Source organism: Aplidium turbinatum, chromosome 4, assembly GCF_918807975.1.
Source record: "Aplidium turbinatum chromosome 4, kaAplTurb1.1, whole genome shotgun sequence".
Taxonomy (NCBI): Eukaryota; Metazoa; Chordata; class Ascidiacea; order Aplousobranchia; family Polyclinidae; genus Aplidium; species Aplidium turbinatum.
The window spans coordinates 9,964,248-9,989,239 of record NC_137475.1 but is presented as its reverse complement, the minus strand read 5'-3'; the positions used below and the strand labels follow the sequence as shown (position 1 = coordinate 9,989,239).

The window sequence follows — 24,992 nt, the reverse complement described above, 5'->3', positions numbered from 1 at the left end:
AAAATTTCCTTTTATTTTTTGGATGAATAACCACACAGCGACACGAATTGTCATAATAAGGTACTTCGAGCTCTTTAGATAAACATAAAAAGAAATTCATGAAAAATTAGCACAAAACGTATTCAAAAAACAACATTAGCACTCTGTGGATAAACTGGGCAAAGTGTGTTTGCGCGTTGTGAGCATAGCACCAGGGTTTTCACATTCATTGTTTGATTTCTTCAAAGAAGAAAGGTTTTCATACTTTTGTTGTGGTGATGGTAACAAGCGACTGCTGCTATGACGTGATCCTGACGCTCCCGATGACGTAGCTGACGACATCATCGAACTCGTATCGCTGTTTACTATTATTCGGGTTTTTCCGACCACGTCAGGCAAAGGTATTTCGTTTGACACGAAGACGTCATTATGACGATTGGAATCTGATTTCGTCATCTTGTAATAGGACAACGCAGATGACGCAGTGTCGACTGAACAACCCGAGTCTTTGCGTGAAGTATCAAGAACTTGTTGCCATGGTGACCGTATATGGGTGGGACTGAGTTGGGCGATCAAGGCAGTTTGCTCTGTACAATTGAGGTATTTAGAAACAACAATAGAAATAGTTAAACATTCATCTCCAAGTAACAAACTGATGCTAAGGGGCTGTCCATAAAAGACGTACTCATAAAATTGCAAAAAATTATTCCCTCTTCCTCCATTTCCGCAAAATCTACGTACTGTGTTACACCCCCATTTCCCTTGTCCGTGCGGACAACATTACAGATATTAGTTTAACATTACATTAATAGCCATATATCTCGGTGTAGCCGCACGGTCCCAGTTTTAACGCCTGTTCGGTTAACAAGAATGTTCCGGGAAGCTAACATGTCGTGTCATGGAGGATACCTAAACTTGGCAGAACAGCATGCACAACATTCTCTGTTGCAAACCCACATATTTGTGTATGCTATTATCAAGCTTACTCTGCAATGGCTGCTGTGAGCGTAAAAAACATTTTCGTCGTGTGATGAAGAGTCCTCTCAATTTGCACACACGCATCAAATTTTCGAACAAAAAGGTTGTGTGATCAGAAACAGAACGTGGCGCAGCAGCGACAACCATTTGGCCAGTATATTTGGAACCGGTTCTAGGGGGGATCCGTTATTCTGAAATGGACATCCCTACTACATTGTTAATCTTTTGTACGTGTTTGAACCGTTCTAGGTTTCGCAATCAGACGCGAAACCTGGTTCTAAAATCTGTTGGCAAGGCGGGGTCAAATGATTAGAAAAACGATTTGTTGTTTGTATTATTAACTGGATGTCCGAATCACAGAAAAACCCCCCTTCTCTCTTATCCACAAAAGTTTACAACTTGCAACTCCCCTCTACTTTGACTGTGGCCGTCTTTATGGACAGCCCTCAAGGAGTCAAAACATTTTGAAGTCAAAGTAAACGTAAAATTTTGAATGAGATAGTCATTGAGAGAGGCTACAATAGTCTGGTTAGTTATGCATGTTTTAGGGCTGTTTTGTGCAAATTTAGGTAGATATTTTTCATATGCATTTTCAAGTTCCTTAGACACTTTTGACTCAAAATCCGTCTGGAGCCCGAAAATTTCGGGGGTGGAAGGTCCCCAAAATGCCACTCCCGTTTTGGGGGGTAGTGATGGCTAGAGCGCATATAGAAAAATTGTTTTATTTTTTTAACATGGCATATGAGTAGCCTACTTGTTTGTGGGTAATTTGGTCTGAAAAATCGTTTGGAAGCATCAGTTTTACGAAATGGCCCGTTTCGGTGAGTCCGATTCGTTGAGCTCCCTATTCGGTGAGAGCCTGTTTCGGTGAGTTCGATTCGGTGATTTTTTTTTAAATTATCGGGTACCGTAGCCTAATTATCATTGCCGTTTTAGGGTTAGGGTTTAAGGGTTAGGGTTTAAGGGTTAGAGTTAGAATTTTATTTCAACGTTTAGCGACGTTAAAACGATGTAAAAGCGGCAATGATAATTAGGCTACGGTGCCCAATAACTTAAAAAAAAAATTTCAAAAAATCACCGAATCGGACTCACTGAAACGGGCTCTCACCGAATAGGGAACTCACCGAATAGTAGCAGACCCTCAGTTTTAACCCAAAACAATCATTGAACCAGATAATGGACAACAGTTGTCCAAAACACTAAAACCGTATGGATAAAATGACCGTTTTTGTGTTGGCTACGTGCCAGTACGTGAAAGCGGGAGGCAAGTTTACAGTAACCTGGGTAGTGAAAGGGATGCGAATTTAGTTTGATCGAATATTGGTACAAACCAGGCAATGTGAGAATTATCCAATAGGCTATCAAAACTGATTAGTGTTAGAATAAACAAGCTATCAGTTTTGTGGTTCTGATTTGCTTCAAGTGTAATTGTGTAAGAAGGGCTGGGCAATAACAGTTGTCAACGTTGTTTCATCATTTCAATCATTTCACCCTCCTGATTACACTAATTTGTCAGAAGCAGCCAGAATACGACAAAATTTGTTTGCCTAATCAAACTATTTGTGGGTTGGTTGTGAAGAACACCAAAACTTTCACTCGTCCCTGCCGCACCCCTGCAACTCAGTCACAGCTGTCTCATGGACGCACAAAGGACAAGGCTGGTTTTATCAACTGCAATCTTACGATCAAGCTGTACTCTATCATTAGGCCTAAAGACTTGATGCAAGCCTTGTTCCATCATGGGATAACCTTATCTTACTATAGCACTCTTCGCTTCATTGAAGAACTCTCAATTACAGTAAAAGACCTTTACTGCAGATCAGGTGGAAGAGTATTGCCCACTGCCCTTCGACATGGTGTATTTACTGTGGTAGTTGATAACAACATCGACCAAAACAGCTCCAGTTCTGCTGCAACTCATCACCTGCATGGAACATCCGTTTCAATCATGCAGTTTCCATTGCATAATGATCAAAGTAAACAGCGGGTCAGAAGAAAGTATGCAGACATGGCCCCAGACTAGGTAGGCTACACCAACTGAAGTCAAATTACACATGTTCGCTTGATACATTCCTCAATGTATCACTTGCAAATCTGCCTAAACATGCATAACGCCCCCAATACACTATGCATGACTTTGAGGAATCATTTAAAGAGAACATTCAACTGGTACTCCAACAAAAAAACAGCGAAGAAGATGACCGCTGAAGCTGAAGGATGCAGTCAGCAATTACTGCAAGGCAAAGGGAAGAAGATTACAGTACCGGACTACCGGTACTCCTTCTTCATGGGTTGCATACCATTCAACTAAACAAGAGATCAAACTGCAAACATCACAACAATCAATAGCATTCTTCCAATAATTGACCATGAGTGATAGCTGGGATTTGCAACTGCACATTATGAGCATTGCCAAAGATCAGATCAACCGCTGTACGCAATGAAGAAACAGATACAGTGGTTATGTCCAAGCCAAGACGATTAGTTTTGTTTCCTAGGTGAATTGCATATTGAACATACAGCTCTACTCTGTGTTGGACAGCTGCTGAAAGGCACTGGTCTTGATACGATTATCAACTCGACTGCTTTACATACTGTCGAATTGGCCAATGCCGTATGTGATGTGAGCCACATTAAAAAAGCAAGATACACTTTGCAAGTGACAGCAGTATGCTTGAAAAAACTTTTAAAGAATGCTTGTGAAGTATCAGAACATGAAGACGGACAACAATCATTCCACGGATCATTGATTGCTTGACAAGTAAGTCAGTCACTTATCCAGAAAAGGCAGATGGGCTTGTGGTTGATCTTTCTGTCATCATTCGAGCCAAAGCTGCTACCGTGGAAAAGAATTCTATATTTGAGGAAGTTGCATTAATGGTCTTAAATGAGACAGCCAGCATGAGAGAAAAGCTTGTGTGCAAACAGAACTGACTTGGTTGCAGATCAATACCACGCCTTAAGCATAAAGAGCATTACAAGGAAACAACGTGGGTCGGACATTAGCCCAGAACAAATTTGAAAAAAAAAGGGTTTCCTGCCGCCAACCTTTTCTGGCTCATATCTCACAAACTCGGCAAACAAAATGAGATTAAATCAACTTATTGCTGACATCAGCCAAGAGCATCAATGGTCATGGCAAAAAGGCTTTTGCATCACTAGCGGGAGTAGTGTTTGGGCCAATTTTTGCAATTATGATACAAGCTATGGTGATCACCTTGCCTTAGAAGAGGCTGATAACAGGATTGTTTGCCACATTAAGGATATGTTGCGAAGTGGTTTGTCAACACTATGTGGATACAGATGTAATTATCATCCTCCTTACTCTCATGAAGCAGTTTATTGATTGGAATGCCAACAGTCAACACCCAACTAACTGTCAACTTAGGCTCCGGAAAACACAGGCAGACCATCTCCATCAATGCTGCGTACAATCATTTAGGAGAAGCTGTCTGCTTGGGTATATTGTTTTTTCATGCATTTACAGGAGGAGATGCAACAAGCTCCTTTTACCAGATTTCTTAACGCAGCTGGTTTCATATGTGGAAGCAATATTCTAAAGTGGAACAACTTACAAGAGTTTTCCGAAGGTTCAGCTGGCTACCATCAGAAGCATGTCTGACTGAGAGCATGTCAGATATTGCTGATTTTGTTTCCATTTGCATATGCAAAAAAAGAGGCCAACTTGAATCGACTTCGGTATGAGCTGTTCGTCTCATCATCATCGAATGAATTGAGAAACCTTCCACCTACACTTGATGCCCTGACTCTACATGTTCATCGCAGAGCTTATCAGGCAGGATGGATATGGGGAAACATTATAAATCAGTCTGTTTGTCCATCTGTTGAACATTGGGGTTGGGTTAAATGGCAGAATGAGCTGAGCATTCGGTGGACAAAAGATGCAAGAGCACAACATTTGGAAAGACTGACGAAGACTTACAAGTGCAAGATGGCTAAATGTGGCACCTGTCAATGTGCAAAATTAGGGTTGCAATACCTTAGTTTTTGCACCTGTAAGAGACAGTGTGTAGTGTAGCATGACATTGAAGAAAATCATTTCATTGAGTAAAACAAACAACAACTGTATACGGTACGGTAACCAACTAACTATTTGCAAAATATTGTGCTTTTTGACTGTTTTTTTTTTTTTTTTTTGCAATTTTTCGCTATTTTAATGTAAATAACTGGCTTTGTGATGATTTTAGATGAAAATAGGTGCCTTCAAACGGTTTTTTGGGCCAAAATACCCCGAATTGATTACCCACATGCTATAATTTAAAACATTTTGACATTTTCTTGCATGCGCTTCATTGTCTTGTAGCCCCAAAAGTGGGAGCAGCCGTTTGGGCACCTTCCACCCCCGAAATTTTCGGGCTCCAGACGGCTTTTACATCTACTGCACCTAAGGAACTCGAAAATATAGGTGAAAAATGTCTACCCAAGTTTGCACTGAAATGTGTATAACTGACCAGACTACAAAGCTGCATTGTTTCAAGGAAAAAAGTTCAATGAAAAGAGTATCTGACTAGAAAAAAATTGAAAATGCGAGAAAAACATTTACCTGTTGCTGGCATCCAACATGAATCGCTGTGTCCGTAGCGCTTGCACATTTCCGTGCAGTGCTCTCCCATGTTTGGAGTAGTACCTTGGCATTCAGTTGAAGAAGGGCTGGGCAATAATTTTTCTTCAGAGCAATCTAAAACCATAGAAAAACTTGATGTTACTATCATAAAGTAGCGATCAATCGTCTATAAAATGATCTCTTACGAATGACCCTAGAAAATGTTTGATTTTGAGCTAAATTGCAACAAATATTTTTCTTAGTAAGCTATGTAGGCAGGCCCGGATTTAGGGAGGGTGCAGGTGCCCCGGGCCCCCCTTTTGAAAGGGCCCCTGACGTGGAAAAGATGTGATTTTGTGTTATTTTTTGTTTCAGCCTTTGAAGTTTCTGCAAAAAGCTGTGCAGTGCTGGATAAATGCTATACTGTAGACGTAAAGGTGGTTTTTGCACGGGGGTCCCCCGATCTAAAAGTGCTCCGGGCCCCCATCAGCTAAATCCGGCCCTGTGTGGAAGAGACAAATTTAAGAGTAAGGTGGTCCCATACTTGATTCAAGTGTTGGGTATGACATAAGAAGATAAGGTTCTCATTGTAGCCTACTACACCTTCGGCACTAAAGAGCGTAGGGTGGCCAGTTCCTTTCTCTCGGCCGCCTTTCACGCAGAAATTATGCCCACCCAATTGATTAATACGCCCTAGGTGGAGATGAGCGGTGTTTTCAACAACCAGCTGAAGTCGGGAGTCGAACCAGAATTGCATAATTGTAAAGCCAACAACACCTTATCCGTTGCGCCATCTCAATTTAAGAGTATCGTAGATTAATAAATAAACATAATATAGCTATGTTGTGTGAGTATCTATTATTATTTACTAAGTGCTGATGTACACTTCAAGACTTCTTGTAAAAATGAATTAAAAAATGAACAGCAAGGCTTGTTACAGTTTTGCTTTCAATAAAATCAAGATTGATCGAGTCTTCATCCTCGGATTGAGAAATTTTTTTTTAGCAGTTTCGCATTTGGCAGTTTTGCATACTTGTAGAGGCTTTGAACCACTGAGGCAGGGCCGGTTACCGAGATTGACAGAGTGAAGATTCTGATTGTTGAAGTGTTGTTGTCTGTAAATCATTAAATCCACTAAATACCGCTGAATGGAGAGCAGTTCTAAAAATGCGTTGCTCAAACGCACATCGGAGAGCCGAACCAGGCCCCGTGATCTTGCAGTTGCTTCGTTCTTTAAGTCGGGTACTTAACCAACTGAGTTATCGCAATCTTAGATCACAGGTCTAGGGCAAAACATTTGAGCATCGCATGTAAATGATAACCTTCTCTCGAATGGTGATAAAAAGAATATTATTGTTAAATGAAAGCTATAGACTGTATTTCAAGCAAAAATCTCAAAATGTCAACTGCGACGGCCGAGACTACGTCAGTGGTTCAAATCTCTATTCAACTGCCGTATGTGAAATTACAAGAAGCATCAAAAGAAGCTTTTCAGCTTGACGGTGATATAATTAATTGCGTCATACCTGGAGATAAGTTTAAAGAGGTCAACGGCTCTTGTGTCCATGAAGCACAGGTGGTTGAAAGGGACTGAAAAAAAATACAAAGCATATGTTTAATTTTAATCCGCACTAGATATTCAAAAAAGATAAAAGTATTTAATTGGGGAAAATGATCATGCATCATCAGCAACGTTAACAAAAGTTACTTTGTTATTCTCGGGGCTCGAAACCTTTCCAGGTAGCCTGAAAGCTTGAAACAATCCTGGTTTACTTAATTTTTAAATATAATGCTTTTTCCCCTAAACGCGTCTTGATTTGGGGCGAAAGTATCTCATTGGTTCAGGACCTAAACTAACCTCTCAACGACTCTGTAGGCTACGAGCAGTTAATGGAAATAAACAGGCACATTGACAAGCTAAAAAATCGCTTAGCTTTTATTTTTGTGTTAGGCTGCATTGGCCAAATTGTCATCATAGGCCTATAATAGGTAATGAGCCCCTTTGGAAAAATATGTTCCTTTGCGATATTGGCCGAATATTCGTTCCTTGACGAACAGATTTCATAAAATATGCTCACTGTGCAATTGATTTCAGCTTGTTGTTTTTCGATAAATTTTTGCATTCCTTTTGGAGATTTTGGAAAATCACAATTCTGGCAAGAACCTTCTAGCATGTTGCTTAGACTTGTACGCTGCGTAGACGATGTGTTGCTGAAAAATAACAAAATATGAACGTAATGTTCTGATTCAAGACTTTGAAAGCAAATTTATTTTGTGATCATTTTATAAGGAATAATAAAAATAGATACGAAGATTGGCTTTCTTGCTTTTCTGTTTACTTGATCCAAAAATTTTCAGCCTATGAGAATAAGCCTAGATTCGACAACGTTATACCATTTTCAATACATATAATTGAAAAAATATGTCCTACTATGCATGATGGCAACATGTTTCCTCTTGTTGTTGCTGGGAATTAGAGGAAGAAACGACACCTCGCGTTCGAACAGTGAGTACAGGTTCACCGTCAGATGGTGTAGTTGCGGAAAGAGATTGTGATGCTTCATCATGTTCCTGATAAACTATTGTCTTAATTTTCACAAAAGCTCAAACAAATCAAATAATTGCGGCACACATTGGGCGTCTTATTACAATCAGGACTTTTAAACTGACAACTTCACTCTTGCAATCTCGGTAATCGGGTCTGCAGAAATGGTTCAAAGCCTCTGCAAGTATGCGAAACGCCAGAGAATAACCTATCAGAGGCTTTGTCAGTTCAAGAATAAAAATTAAAAAACAATCAATTCTGTCTTGCCTAGGGCGTAGTTGGAGACTAGGAAACGTAGGCATTGCTAGACAAGCCTCACTGGACCCCCCTTTACTGATATCGTACGTCAAAAATTTTCCCAGTAAAGCAATTAAGTAGCGTAACTAAAGGGGCGTTTTAAGTGCCACAACTTACAACCATCCTGTTGAGACGTGTGTGGCATCACTATATTTGAATTACTAGCAAAAATAATAATAACAACAATAAGTAATAATATTATCATTATGCATCATTCAACATTTTTTTTAATGATTTTTCAGAGTGACATTTTGTATAGGAAAGCATGTGGCCTAACCTTTAATATGTAGTAACGAACTTAACACAATCAAACTCACTCCAAAATCTATAAAACATTGGCATTGTTTCTACGTACATCGTTCTTGACGGCTTTTCTGTTTCTTTTTCTGCGAGCGCAGAAAACAGCTGCAAATATTACAATGACTAAGATCAGCAACCCTCCAATTCCTACTCCAATGAAAATTAGAGTTGAAGACGTCTTGACGTCATCTTCTCCTTGCGTACGTGGTTCGGTGGGAGGCTTCGTATTTATGACGTTGATAAACAACGTCATAGATGTTTGCAGAGGAGGATTCCCTGAATCCACAGCCTACAGTATTCCAAAAGTCATTTGTTCATTTTGGTTAATTGATGAAAAAAGATGGAGGCTGGATAGAGTAAAATATTTGACTATGAAGCAACCATTAAACACTTCAATACTTTTGCTTCATGTCAATATTTCAACAGAGAAGCAACGTAATTTAACGACCATAGGTTGCAAGTTGCATGCCATCTTTTGTCCAGGTGCATTAAAAATAATGGTTTAGAGTTTTAGAGTAGGCTAACCCGTTGGAGCAAAATAAGAACACATGTAACAAAGCAATTACAGGTGATAACTTAACTTTAAATGGACACAAATAAAGCTCAAAATAAACAGGCGAATGCAGCTAAAACAGGTCGTTAAAATCTATATTGTGAAGAAAGCTCAAAATGCTAAAAGCTAACCCTTTGATCCAGCAAAAGTTTTGAAAACCGAACCGCTTTTGCTTCCAGTACAAATAGTGGTTTATTCTATATTTCAATTGAATTTTCAATGTTAAAAAACATTGATTTGCCAATTTGAAAACTTTAACCGAGCCTTAGACTTACATATATGGCGGCTGAATACGTTCCCAATATCTCTTTCTCAGAATAACTGGCTGTTTTCAAAGCAAATTCTCCTGTTGTTCTGTCCAGGTGAAATAGACTATTATACTTTTCGTAATCAAGATAAAACCCGTTCTTTTTGAGTAATCTGAACGAATACATTAGTTCTGTGTCTTCATCCACTCCAAAATCAACTGCCTGCAAGCAAGCAATAAATCCACTTTAAGATGTGGTATTGACATTATAGTGGTGATAACTAGCCTACATAAAACATGGTCACAGGTCGAAAAAAGGTAGAAGCGACAAAACACGAACGTTAAAATGTGCATGTAACCGAAATAAGTTATTAAGTTGGAAGAGAATTGGCGCGGTCGTAGTACGTTGCAGCAACCTGATACTATTACTTCAGGTCACACGGATTACAGAAAAAATACTTTTTTATTTTAGTTCATTCTGACTGCCAAACTTGGGGCAATGCCAGAGATGTACTTATACGCCGCAAATTCTACGCCGCAGACTTGCGGCGTAGACTTCTTGTTTACGCTAACGCTTACGACCACTTTTTTTGGATAGATTGCGCTTGAGGCTACGCCGTAAAGTTTTCGTGGTTTTTTAGCGCATAGCGTCAACGCATACTTTTTATTGTATTTTTTTCGCTACAACACGCCAATACTTTCCAGCGCTGCAGTTGAAAGAATGTTTTCAATGGGCAAAGAAATATTGGAACCAAAACGCAGCAAAACGTCAGATGAACACTTTCAGATGCTTGTGTTTCTTTGTGAAAATTCAAAATAAAACTTGTTTGTTTCGAGTGGTTTATACCGTGTGAATGTTTGGCACCTATCAAACAAAATAAGTTTACGCTAGTGTATGCGCTGATGCTGACGCCGCCAACTTTTTTGACAAGTTACGTTGACGCATACGGCGTATGGTTTTTCGAACGTTTGCGTTTACGCTGACGGCGTCAATATTTTTTGTATACGCGTACATCACTGGGCAATGCTATTGCTGGAACGTAACCTTCAACACTTAAAAGTATTTAGTAAACTCTAAGATTATTTTTTATTTTCATGTCATGAGATTGTTGTTTGCAGAAACAAAGTGTGTATTGGTTGCGCTTTCGCGAGATTACCTCGATGGTTATGAAGACTTCAGAGGACATGACTGTGCTTGCGTACACCGTTGTATTGTCTACGCTCGGGTGCACGAAAGTTGGTTTGTTGTCGTTGACATTTCCAACGTCGATTGTCATCTTGCATGTGCTCTGCAGCGCCACCGGACGGCCATTATCTCTTGCAGTGATGACAAACTAAAAAACAATACAAAGTCAAGATCAGGAATTTGTGCTAAATTTAGTAAATTCAATTTAGAAACATCTTATTGTTGATGGTGGAATTTTCCTGCAAAAAAGAAACATCGACCGTTACGAGTTTGGCTCGACACAATGTTCAAACTTGGCTCGACCACAAGCACATAAGAACTCCTGTCGGGGAGGGAGCTTCCTGGTTAGAGACACCTGGGGTGTCCACGTTTCGAAAATTTTAAGAATCTTTCAACACGGAGAAAGCAGGATTTTGCAAGCTTAATAAGAACAATGGATGATCGACCGTTGTGGAAAATCCCGGTAGCCGACGCCGATGATGATGACTGATTAAATGAGCAATAATTTCTGTCTATCTCATGTACTTTATCATGTCTTACCACCCAAGATTTTCTTGTTTCGTAGTCAAGTGATCGAATCAAGGTAATTTTTCCGCTGATCGGGTCTATGGATACAGGAATGTCGTCACTTTTGCCGTCATCAATTTCCAGATTTAGTCCATATGTGACGTCACCATTTTGTGACGGCTCGATTTCGTCGTTCTACCTCAAGCAAAAGTAGTTTGTCATGATTTTGAAAGAGTTGTGGCAGTTTTCATAAATTGATTTTCTAAAATTTAATCGTATTTTTTGATCCACAGTTTGTTAAGATTTAGATCTGGACCTTGTATTTATCTCATACGGATACGGTACTTAACTTGTGGCGTTGTTCAAGAGAAGAGGGTGGTGGTAGTTAACCATTTGTTACCTTGCACAGAATCATAAAGTGATTGTTATATGATTATTGATGATACTAACGTTGGAAAGCCTCCAAGCTGGACTGTTGTCTGAGTCTCGGTCTATTGCTTTCGCTATAGCGATTTGAGAACCGACTTTCTTGTTTTCCGGGAATTGAAACTCAAAGTCAGCATGTTCGAATTCTGGTGCAAATTCGTTCACATCTAAGACCACAATTCTTACATTCCTTGTTGTGGTTCTGCAAAAAAAAGATTTTTTTTTATAGAACTAAATTTTAAAATTGATATTGGCTTGATTTTAAAAAAGACAAATCGATCGAAACGGTTCCTTAAACTCGCAACCATAAGTTTGGCTGTGGACAGAAAATTGAAATCTATACAGCTAGGAGTAAAAAGCGTTTCTACCTTTTTGGATGAACCGAAGCAACAATTATAAAATCTTTAAACAAACATTTTGTGTAAAAATATAGGTCAAATAAACTTTCTTATACGTACTGATAAAAATTGCACAGCTTTCTGTGCCAAATAGGCTTAGGCTAAGCAAAGTCTTTCAACAGAACATTTCAGATGTATAAATGCAAACATCTCTCCTAAAGTGTGTATTGTCCTACAGTAAAACAAGAAACAGAAGAAAATTTCATTAACACCAAGCAAATTAATGACTTACAATGCTGGCTTGCCATTATCAGTTGCTGATATGATGACGTCATAATGGCTTCTCTTTTCTCGGTCTAACTTTATTTTTGTCGCCAGTAGGTTGTCATCAGTGATGTAGAAATAGCGGAGTTCTGTTAGAGAATGAATAATAAGCAAAGAGCAGGCGTTTAATTTTTACGAACATCGAACGACCGTTAAAACCAAGAAATATTTGAGTTATTCTTAAGTTTAACTCTTACCCATATTTCTACCAACATTTTGTCGACACAGAGATTTAATTGGCGGTCATTCTATGAACACAAATTAGGACTGTCCTTCAACTATACCGCTACATAATTGTAATAAAAAAAAAATACGAATTGTTATAAACTTCCGAAATTGATATTTAATGGAAAGAAGAAAACATCGTTCATTTATATCTTGCAGTCAGGGACACGAAATGATGCACAAGGACTGTTTTCAGCCAACCTGAAATCTTTCACAAGCCACTACATACAGCTGCTGCACAGACTGTGCATAGATAATACGTCATTTATAAGTTTAGTTATAGAGCAAACAAACCACGAAAGATTGCAAATACACTACACTTCAAATACAAATGCAATTGCAAATAAAACTACACTTCATTTTACAAAGCACATTCAGGAAAATGTTGTTTATGTCTTGTCAATAGGAAAAAAAGGGAGTTAGTATAATTGTTTATATTTTTTATACAATTAGTCATCTGTCATACCAGTAACATTTCCGACACTTTGGGTCCCAGGAACTATCGTGGCAACGCTTAGGGTAACTTCTCCATTCTCCCCCTGATCTGCGTCAGCAGCGGCCACGTGAGCAATGTACGTGTCAGCTGGTTGACCTTCCATGACGTAAACTAAAATATATTACAAGTTACAGTATTTAAAAACGAGCTTAGGATAATTTGATTGCAACAACATTCTTTTACGTCATACTGAATATATGCTTACGCAAAATTTACGACTAGCAAATAAGAAGATAGATTTAGAGTAGTGCTCACTCTTAGTTTTTCGTTTTTTTATAAATAAAAAACATAAATTGTAAAGCAATCGATGTATTTATGTGTTATGTGTCATTTTACACAAATGCAAGGTTGAAAAAACAACATAGTCTTCCCAAAAACAATATTCCTCCACCACATAGCCTGCTGTACCGCACAGTAGTGGCAGCTAGCCTACCAGTATCATCTTGGCTAAGTACGATGTAGTTGATGGTGATCACTGGAGCGTTGTCATTTACATCGTAAACATGGAAAAAGAGGATGGTTGTTCCTCGATTTGGTTTATCTGGATCTCCATCATGAGCTTCCACAAGCACTTGCATCCTGAAGATGATAAAACGAAAAACGATTCGACAATTATTTACAAGACGTTGGTATGTTTTAAATTTGATTCAATGGCGGTGTAAAACCAATAATTGTGTCATGCCAAATTTATTTAGTTGCACAATAGGCCTATGATAAGCCAAAATAAATTGGCAATGTTAGCCTAGGTTGAATGATGATTAACGTCGTATTAACTACACGTGCGACCAGAGGCATTACTAAGGGCGGCAAGGAAACAACTGTCTCCGCCAGCAGTTTTAGGAGGTTCCAAGTTGATTGTTTCAAAATTTCTGGTAAAATATCATGTTCCATGGCTTGCATCTTTCACAAGGTGCAAAACTTGTCGCTGTCCTTTAGCGTTGGCAACCCCAGCTTCGACATGTGAGTGGCCACAAAAGTATTACACTACTAAAGCGTAATAGAGTGACGCTTAAAGTTATTTAAAAGGAAAAAAATAAGCAAGAAGTTTAAATTTCTCAAAAACTAAAGTGATATCCTAAAAGATAATACAATTAAACGTGGTTATACAGTATACTCATATGATTACCCGTCATGACGTTTATGATCAAGTTTTTCACGAAGTCTCACGGCTCCAGTGACGTTGTTAATCACGACTGGATAACTTCTTTCTCCGCTGTTTTGAATTGAATAGTAAACGTTGCCCCTACGTCCGCTGTCTCTGTCCACAGCTCGAACCAATGCAATATCTTGGCCAGTTTGGAGTGTTTCCTTCACGGTGACTTGGTATATCTTTAAACATAAAAAATAGTGGTTCTTTTTTCTGTACGGTATCAAAAATATTTTTGTTTGCAACAAGATGTCCCAACAAAGCCATATATTACCTTATTTTTAATATTCTTCATACTGTACTTTAAAACATATTTGTTTTACTATCTAACCTTAAAGTCAAGTCCTATTACTATTTATTGACGTGAGTCACATTGAGTATTGATCAATATCATTTTGATACGAATCATCGAATGTCTGAATAGTTTCTTTGGTAGACCTGTCGGTTTCATTATTAGGAAAAACAAGCTGCATGTATACGCTGCAGAAGCAGAAATGTGATGCTTAAGTCTAGATTTATCCTAGTTATTGCAAAAAAGTTTTAAAATTATTAATAAGTCTAAAGTATTTGTATTTCAAGTTAAATTGTTATAGAATTTTTGCAAGAGAATTGAGATAGGCCAACATAAGACTGCCTGGGGCAATATGATGCATGACTCTGATTCACAGCGCAATCTACAAGGCAAGTGTTATTATATCTTAATTTTTTTACTTGTTTCTCAAACACAGGTGAGTTGTCATTTTCATCAATGACGTTGACTCTTAACTCGGCGTCTTTGTAAAGGGACGGGTTTCCCATGTCCGTTGCTCGTATTGTAACCCTGTGTACTCTAACTTGCTCGTAATCTGCAAGCAAACATTTGCTCAAGTTGCGTTAAGATCGCATGCAGCTACACATCTCGTTTTAAAATTAATTTTAAATTTCACATAAGTAGTAATTACTTGAAGAAAACCGAGCTCAAACGATGCTGTGAAGAGTTTTTCAATTGAGCCTTGGTTACAGAAACAAATGTATAATATTGGTTGTTAGGTCTGCTGTACCCCATATCCAGCATCTTTTGTTGAAGGTAAAACTCTATAAATTTAAGCAAGTTGATAACGAATTAACTAAATTATTCCCTGTTCTACTTACCTAACAGTTGTGATATAACTAGACGAAGATGTGGATTTTGATTTTCATCCCAAAATAGGAAAATATCAAAATGATCGCTGGACGGCGATAGAGAGTAAGATATAATTGAATTGTTTCCTAAAAAAAAAAAAAATTAGCTATCTCCCATTAAGTTAGTTATATGCAACTTAAAGTGCCCAGCTGTGGCATTTTCTTATCAAATGACAATGCCTTTATCAAATCTTTTTCCTATTTCGAAAAGTTGTAAATTGAGAAATAATCTTGTACACGGTATTCTTTTGCAGTTTGACAAGCTTGATTGAATGCAAGAAAAGAAAAAGCCTTGCTGGTATTGCTTGTTTGTCCTACCCAGCCTTGCTGGTATTGCTTGTTTGTCCTACCCAGCCTTGCTGGTATTGCTTATTTGTCCTACCCAGGCTTATCAACAAAAATTGAAGAATTTGAATAATGAACTGGAAGATGAAAAAGCCAGTCTTCCCATCTCCCTTCAAGCATACCATGTAGTGTTTGCAAAGCCGCAAAATATCGTGATTGTTAAAGATTGCACGCGTTCCTATCACAGAATGCAACCACATTTTTTGACATTCAAAGGGTAATTATTTAGACCAGTGGTTCTCAAACTTTTTGTTTTGGAGGACCCCTCTTGGTACCTTAGGAGCGGTCGCGGACCCTTACAAAATTTTTATCTGAAATTTTGGTATATTTTTTCTCCTATAATGGAATCAAATGTTTCATAAGTTTCAAAACGACACACTTAGAAAAATTTGCTGAACTCGCGAAGCACTTATGACGATTGATGACATTGACGAAATTATGTTATGAGCTTTATGTTGGCACGCTGCATCAAAAATCAGTAATCTATAATTATGTTGGTTTAATGTTTTTCTATAAATTTTATCAAAAATCAATAGAATTTTTGCGACCGTTACAAACAATTTCTCTCTTTTTTCATTTCTAATCAATTTTAATTTGTAATAGTCTTTGTCATTGCAAAACTGTGAGTGGTGATAGATTGGGGACAAACGTTTGCATTTCTACTGCAAGTTAAGCATTGATCAATAGACTGCTGTCTCAAAAGAATTAAGTTGAACATTCATTTATATGATATTTTTTTAGTTAAGAAACCAATCCTTTGTGCAATGTCTTTTAAAAGTTCAAAGGACATCGCAATAGTTCGTTAGGAAGTACAGTTGGAAACTCACGGTAATGCACAAATAAAGTAGCCCACAACCAACCAGTTTTTAAATTTTGTAATTTATCAATCATGCTGCAAATTTGGAAACTTTCACGGACCCCCTGAAATCGCTTAGCAGACCCTTTGGGGTCCGCGGACCCCCGGTTGAGAACCACTGATTTAGACAGTGATAGTTGAGCACCAACACAATTAATACAGCAGATAGTTGTTAATTAAATATGAGACGTTCTACTGGTGCAAATTAAGCTAAACTATATACAGTGATAATCTGCTTTTATTCCGACGTTTCGTCAATCAGACACGACTGACTTCTTCAGGGGCCTAGACCAGGTAGTGACTACCTGTCTAGCATGGCAAAACAAAATAAATAAATAAATTTAATGCCTGATGAACAGCCTCATTCAATTTTTAGATAGTTGTTAACTTAATTTTAAGTTGTCTTTTAAGTTCTTGTGAAGATTTGAGCTGTATTTTTCGCTATCGCATATAGGCTAATGGTATATTTTTGCATAAACAACTTCACTAAAATCCGTATGCCTACCTAGATCAGGATCTGTGGCTTGATAGTTGTCCAAGTCAATTTTGGCACCAACTTTTGTTGTTTCAGAAACAGATATGTCGATTATTGCAGAAGGAAACGACGGAGAATTGTCGTTGATGTCAATTATGCGCAAATGTAACGTTTCAAATCGAAAATTGCGTTGTGGAAGCAAAACAATCTGAAACAAATTGATGACTTGAAATATTATGCTGCGAAATCTACTGAAGAAGTATTGTATTGTAATTGAGCTTGATATTCGTACATAAAAGTAAAAATCTCACAATATATACACAAACATATTATTGTATATACAAATATACAATAATACATAAATAAAATGCCTGGTGAATAGTATCTCTCTATATTAACACACACAAATGCATACTCTTTGAATTGTCTTTAAGCACTAAGCAGTGGTGCAATAGTACAGTAGAGTAAGATGATGAATATGCGAACCAGAAAAAGAAGATTTTTGTTTTTAACATTGTTTAAAGAATCGTTTAGTTAGCATTTATTAAATATTTTTGTCAAATCAGGATTAATGCCCAGTGGTTGAAGACAAAGATTAAAAGTTAATTATGACCGATTGAGTTCCGTAGCATAAACATCATTCTTTCAGACTAACAGAACTGAAACCGGACCACTTCCTCCACTCTAAATCCATGTGCTCTGTCGTTGACAGAGATCGAGACATTCATTCGTACTTACTGCTCAACGAGTCTGACAAACAAAATATTTCCGCTACTGCTTGGACGAACCATAAATGCAAAGCGGAGTGGATAGTAAACACAACTCGCAAACACCCCTATTCCTTCACCTCCGACCCCGATCCATCTGCCTGCACCTACCGAGAGAGACGTGGAAGTGTCTCAACTGTTTTCGCACAACGTCATCTTTTTACAGCAAATAGAGCTTAAGAACAAACTGCGAACCATATTATAATCATTGCATGATATCGTCTGCGGTACTTCATCCAACAAATTGAGCAAAACTTTTGGACGTCTTGGACCATGAAGATCATAGACTGGCTGCTTTCAATAACTTCTCTAGATGTAGTTCGAAAAAAACATTGCAAATTCAGACTGGTAAAAGAATACGCCCTCGACACGAGGGTTAACCCACGATATTCATTGCTTTTATAAAAAAGTTTTTATTTTGCAGAAGCTTATATGCAGTAGCGCTAAATGTTTTCTTTTTGTCTTGTACAAATGTACAATTTCTGGAGCGCTATTCAATCAACGATTTGGCATGTTGTAAAAACTGTCTTACCCAACAACTACACTGCCTGGTTCAAAATCAGAAACGTCAGATAAATCTCCGACGTTACTCCACATCACATGAACAAAAAAACTGCAGCAAACATGGACCACCTTTTTTGGGAATACTGTGGTTACGCACATCAATCGCTTCAACAGATTTTTAACCTTTGCCTTTCTAAATATTTTTCAGATTGCTAGCTTGGATTAGAATAATTTGATACCTCGTGGTTTACAGCCCAATACAGATCTAGAATTGCAACAGTCAATGTTTTCTTCGACACTAGCCATTTCATAAGGCTTACTCATAGAACGTAACTCTAGACTTCGGGTTAAGCATTTGTTAATTTTCTACCAAAACAAAGGGGTGACTATTTGGTAAAACGTTTAATTGTCTGCCTAAAATAAGTCATATTAGTGTTTTTTATTTTTTGGCCACATATATATCGTTATTAAAACACAGGAAAAATTTCATATACTGTATTTTGTACAATTTTTTTGCAACTATAAAAGCAAAAAATTTTGTGAAATTGTTAAAACAGTTTGATATTATTTCATTCTGGGTCTATGAGTAACTAAAAGTCTGTTACTGCTCTTTTTTTAACAAATACAAGATGAGTAATTTACGATGTAAAAATGCAAAAAAAAAATTTGACGGATGTTTCGGTGCAATCACGCACTGTCAAGATTTCAACCATTTATCATCTATTTGCAATTATCAACAACGCATATTTAATCTTGGAACAATGAATTTAGCAACAACTTCACACAATTTAACATTTATTGCCCTTAATAGGACATCTTGAGTTAGTTATCTTGCCTGTCAAGCCTGAATTGTTTTTTCTCAGATAACAACAAAAGATTGTAAAATCAATTTTAAAGTTTCATGCTCAGCAGTGATCAGAGCCGGAGGAGATTGTCTTTCCGAAGACTCTGAGACTTGAGGAAACGCTTAAAGTAGCATCGGGGCTACAACATGGCTACTTCTAAATTAGATAGGCCTAAGTCTCTGAAGACGTTTTTAAAGCTGGTCACAGTTGCTTTGGCGACAAATTCAAGCAGCTTTAGATCTAATGCTCCATTTGATTCGGTCATGAGACTTGGCCTGGTTGCAGTCCGACTGCCACTAGCAAAACCTGGTCTTTATAAATGCTGTCCATCCAACAACACAGCCCATCTGATTATATCTTACGCTTACTGTTCATTTTGAAACCAAAATTATGGTTTGTCCGCTGCTCAACAACGCAGTCGCCATTCACGCCATTTTACATGATCCTAGTATAGTCCCAAAACATGGTAAATCTAAAGTGGTAAACCAAGATACTCGGCCCCACTAGTTCAGACGAACTAGAGGATCCTTATAAAGTGATGTTCAGTACAACAACTAACTAACCATACATTTATCCGGCTCGAGATTTTTGTTTCAAAGAGGTGCTTTTTCTGTTTTTTTTTAGTTCACGACCAACGCTCTGCATCGCATGATACTACTAGTCTTAAAATCGTATGGAAGACTTTTATGTTAACTTCTCAACTTATTCTTGTGTCACAAAGTATGCAGAACATTTGTTCATATACAGTATATTTCGTATAGCTTGCTGCTTGGAATCAATACATGAAATTGTCCACCAACTTTACCTGAAAGACAACTTCAGCTTAACATGTTCAACGCGTTACTACTTTAGCCAATTATTATGAGTAATTGTGGACAAGTACCTAACAGGAAAGTTTATGCAACTTAGATGAGCAAAATTGCTGGCACTGCGTACCTTGACTTCGATATAGCAATCTCGGACATCTCCACACAATGTCTCCCTATCCACCCTCTCGTTTTGCCGCAGAATTCCAGACGTGGTGCCGACCGTCACCCACGTTGATGGCGAAGCAGATGAGATTCTGGGCGAAGTTCGAACTAGCGTTAAGTGCTGCTGGAGTATCTTGAATTCAACTTCCGGGTGTTTGCTGATTGAAACATCAAGAGAATTTCGAAGGTTGGCAAGAGGTGTACCTGTGAAGGATACTTCTCTTTAACACATAAACAAAATTAAAGAAGTTCACATAGTCTCCCTGCCATGCAATTGTTTATGAAAGCAACCGACTGACTAATTCATTTGTAAGATTACATATTACAGTACAACGCATACACGGAAACGTTAAACGTAGAAAAACATTTTAAGTTATCACATCACAGCCTACTGTAGTTCGATAAAGACTGGCAAGTCAATGATTTTGTTTGAGGTCCACCAGCCAACAAAAATTATTTTTATCAGACTGACTTAGACATAATCAGTGCCCATAAACCCATAATAATAGCCAGTGGCTTTGAAAATACTTTTTGAATCCAGGAATCATTTTAAAGGGCCGTCATCTTTCCAGGGAGTCAAAACTAAACGGACGTCCCATATTTTTTAGAGTCCTCTTGTTTTCATTAAACGTTTATTGTTTGGTGGCACTGTGCTTCTTTTTGCTACCGGACCAACGTTATTTTCTCAGAGGCTGCAGTAATCAGATTTTGCTAGATGAACAATAAGATGCGAGATCAATCCCGTAGTGATGTGGCGTGATAAGACAACAGAGTGTATTGTATATACGTAATTTTACAATATTTTGCTACTTACCGATAGGTTGCTCTTCTGCCATGCGCACTACAATAATCCCTTCTACTGACTTTAACAAAAACATTACGATGCAGAACAATGTCAGCAGTGAAATGGAGTAAGTAATTTGAAAATGCATTGTTTAAACCATTTACATTAATCACCTTGGCATATGAACAATGAACACCTACAAAGTATTAAAAATTAACGGTATCTGTGAACTCCCTAAGCAATTGTCAATAGAGTGTTCGCCATTGCAAATGACAATCTAATAATAAAATTAAAAAAGAACAGAATAATGCAAAAATATGGTAAGTCACGGTATAATCCTCCTAACCTTTTTGGAAAGAAAACCTTTAAAATTTTTAATATAACAATTTGATGAAATCTTGCAGACCTGACTGTTAATGCTGCAAATGTCGCTTATCTTGCAAGCAATCTAACTTGGGCTGTTTGAGCTATTTCGAGGTACGATGTACAGTATTTCTAGCAACGCTTACTTTGGAAGGGTTGAATGAGAGCTTTAGTTGAAAGTTTTTTTATTCTCAAAAACGAACGGAGAAAGCCGTCAAACTCAAATACAGTATACCATATTGCAAAATCACAACATAATCACTACCTGCAAGCTATACTCAAAAACCTTTAAGTTTTCCATGTTTAATTTTTCCCAATCCAACCGCGTACCTCTCGTTCCGTTAGCGTTACTGTGGTTATCCGATGCTTCAGTGCAACGGATGCTGATTGCATTACACGCATTTGTAATCATAAAGTCGTGTTGCAAATTGTTGAAAATCGAACAAGCTAAAACGTTCATAGAAAAAATGTTAAAATTCTTTGTTTTTGGTCAAGCTCACAATTTTCCACTTTAGATGAAAACTATCGATTGATGGTGTTTCAGATAAACTGAAAAGTTTTATCATTTCAAACATGAAACGCAGTTACGAGCCTAATATCAGGTTAAGGCATTTTACTCGCAATCCCACGGGTGGTTTGATCAATTATCTCTTTTGTAAGTTTATGAAACTGTTTTGATTGCCACTTTTAACTCATTTCTTTCGTTTAAGTGAAGGAGAGTTGCTATTATTTGATGCATTCAAAATATTTGGTGTCTACAGTATACTGCACTGATAAAGCCCTGAAAGACTAAAGTGAAGTTAGCTGCAAGGGCTTGATTGAACTGACGAAGCTAAATTTTTCACGTTATAGAGTAGCAAAAACTCACCACCAAGTTGAAGCTCAAATGACCTGGTCGAGGAGCGTTGATTTCTAGTGTGGGCTATTTAAACTAGCTAGGTAGCCATATTGGAAGTTCAAGAGTCTCTGTCGCTGTCTAAGTTGACTTTGCTCGATTTCAAGTCAAGTCATACCAACGGCTTTCAAAATGATATCAGTTGTATTCTTTATGTTTTTAAAGCAATAATGTCGTTTATGATGAGAATCTTGCCCCAAAAGTCTTGCAAGAATGAAAAATGGAAGTCACTAAAAAATCTCCAACAAACTCAACAAACGCACCATCGCATTTTCACGTCACACATATCTTTCAAATCCAAACTACGAAATGAAACAAAGCACTTCGAATTGAGCGAAATGTTATTTTGGATTGTTTTTGTGATAAACAGTTGTACTTTCCAACAGCACATATTAAGAAGATGTGCCGATTATGGGCATTGTCTGCAGTCAAATTGGTACAAAACTTTTTCTTAAAAAAAAAAAATAATTTTAAAAAATTTGTTGAAGCAAATCTCGACAATTTTTGGTGTTTGAATTCTTAAAAATTGCTTTTCCCTGCCTTCTTGCACAACCATCTTCGGGTTAATTTTAAGAACTCGGCTACTCATCCTTTCTGCTAAACATCACGCTTGCAACAGAAATATTGCTTTCTGTTAACGATTTGTTTGCTAAAAAAAATGATGTCTCGTCTATGAAGCTACCTGTTCAACACTAAATTCCTCTTCTGCAACTTAGTTGGTTACTCATCGAATTATGCAAGTTGACAGAATATAAAAGCAAAGTTCAGATCTTTTACAAACTAGCCTCCCCAAACGTCATTTCAACACTATTTTTGCGTAATTCAGCAAAAAACAGCTTTAACCAATTCCGAGACAAAATAACACGGGCAGTTGCATCGTCGTAGACGCAAAACGAAATTAAAACCCCTAAACGGGATACAAGATTACCCAGCCAAAGATGCCAACATATCAAACACCTTACTTGGATTTTTTTGCCAGGAGTTTGTGACATGACCAATTTTACGTCTTAAAATCACTGCGATTGGTAAGCTGGCGTTTATAAAAAACGTAGCAGAAGTCACATACTCTATCCAACCGATGTGAGCTCAAAAATGTCTTCTCTTTACCCAATTAGACAAGAAACTAGAAACAATGGCCGTGCACGCTCTACTGAAGGGACAAGTTATCTGTTTTGCGAACCTGATACTGAAGGTGCATTAGCACTTGTTATTTTGTTCGACAAAAATCCACAGTTTCATGTTTACAATGTACGCATTGGACACCTGCTTTTGTTTTAAATTTCTTTTTAAGTGCGTGCAAATTGTTACATCTTTTACTTTGATTATTATCTTTCTATGTTTTTTAACGATTTTGTCAGGAGCAAAATTTGCTAATATTTAAAAACGTAAGCAAATTTTGTCCGAGGGTTGATCATGATTTATCTACAATTAATCACATTGAAAAAAGACATATGACTTAAAAACTAAAACTAGTATTTTACTTGACCTCTTCTTTAGTAATTTTGAAGCAAGAAGGAATAGAAGAATATTTATCTGAAGAGGAGAGCTCTTATCTGAAGAGGAGAGCTCTTATCTTTTGAAGATGAAGATCTCAAATGCACAGGAAAGGCATTTTTAACCACTACTCTTGCGAAACATGCATCAGTTTGTCGAAATTTGGTTTTGGAATCAAAAAATCAAATTATTTGCTTTGTTAAATTTATGTAAAATCATAGACGTAATGTTCGATCATAAGTAGCTTAGCCTACTTGGACAAAATAAGTTTAAGCTTGCTACAAAGTATAGACCAGTGGTTCTCAAACTTTTTCAAAAAATTTGTTGAACGGTCCCCTTGCGATTTTTTCAACGACTCATGGTCCACCAAAAACTTAAGGTAAATTAGCGCTAAAACGGTAAATAATAATTTCTTTGTTACATGCAATTAAAAATGCACACATCAATAAAATGGGTGCACCTGCTTGAGTGTTATCAGTTCCATGTTAGGTTCCGTTTGGTTCTTCTTTTTTTTTCGGGACTTTTTTTCTTCGGGATCGTGTTAATTTTTTTGGAAGGTGCTTCGCGGTCCCAGAAAGTTGTCTCACGGATCCCAAAAGGACCGCGGACCCCAGTTTGAGAACCACTGGTATAGACCTTTTCGCATTTAAAGCTACGTATAGCTTAATTCGTGTTTTACGAGTTTGAAGATGAATGCTATTTTGCGCTTCAGCGAATAAATATTTCAATATTCTAACAAATAATGTTCTAGTGCAGCCTATGAAACTTCCTTTTTTCTATAATTATTGCTTTAACTTCACAAAAACAGATGATGTAAACTTTGAAAAGACAGTTGAGATACGTTTGGCATTTAAATTATAGTTTTTCGATACATTTTTGCTCAGCAAATCGATTTTTTAACTTTAGCTATTAACGTGGCATGCTGTCTCAATGTTGCATTGATTTAGCCAACTGTCATAATATAGCCTTTTATGCAAATCTGACAAATATAAGCTCTGCAGTTTAAACTATTTTATACAGGCACATTAAAAACACAATGTGGGATGTACAGTGACGTACAGTGATGTACCTGTGACGTGGTATGTACAGTTTTAGGTTACACTTTTTTGCATACCTACTTTAACTTTCGAAACTAAAAAGTACAAACAAGCGTTTTTGATATCTCGTTCGATTTACTAAAATCAGTGAACTTTTACAGGAGTTAGTTACTTTTGCTTTTACTTTTGGCAAATAAAATTGAAACGCTGCTTGTCTTTGCTAATTTCTACAAATCGATATCCTTTACCTAACCGCAGTTGAACACCAGATCATCTACACAAGCAATCCTTTTACATAATCCCACAAAAGCTCCTATATTGCAGCGATTAAAATAGTCCACATGGAAGAAATCAATGGTCACTCGGCTCTTATAAAGCGCATA

At 37.4% G+C, this 24,992-nt stretch overlaps 1 protein-coding gene across 1 annotated transcript; it reads right to left on the bottom strand.

The window, feature by feature from the left end:
• On the bottom strand, positions 1-20,937 carry LOC145769359 (protocadherin beta-16-like). Its single transcript, XM_082580973.1, has 19 exons — positions 20,851-20,937; positions 20,002-20,240; positions 16,980-17,157; positions 15,244-15,360; positions 14,824-14,957; positions 14,092-14,294; positions 13,399-13,544; positions 12,936-13,076; positions 12,213-12,333; positions 11,607-11,784; positions 11,190-11,351; positions 10,621-10,797; positions 9,492-9,686; positions 8,719-8,952; positions 7,953-8,092; positions 7,600-7,732; positions 7,048-7,111; positions 5,522-5,656; positions 1-566 (listed from the first exon to the last, which is right to left on the bottom strand). Exons 1-19 carry the CDS (start codon positions 20,912-20,914, stop codon positions 136-138), a joined length of 3,192 nt encoding a protein of 1,063 aa, XP_082437099.1. The 5' UTR covers positions 20,915-20,937; the 3' UTR covers positions 1-135.
• Positions 20,938-24,992: the final 4,055 nt, after the last annotated feature.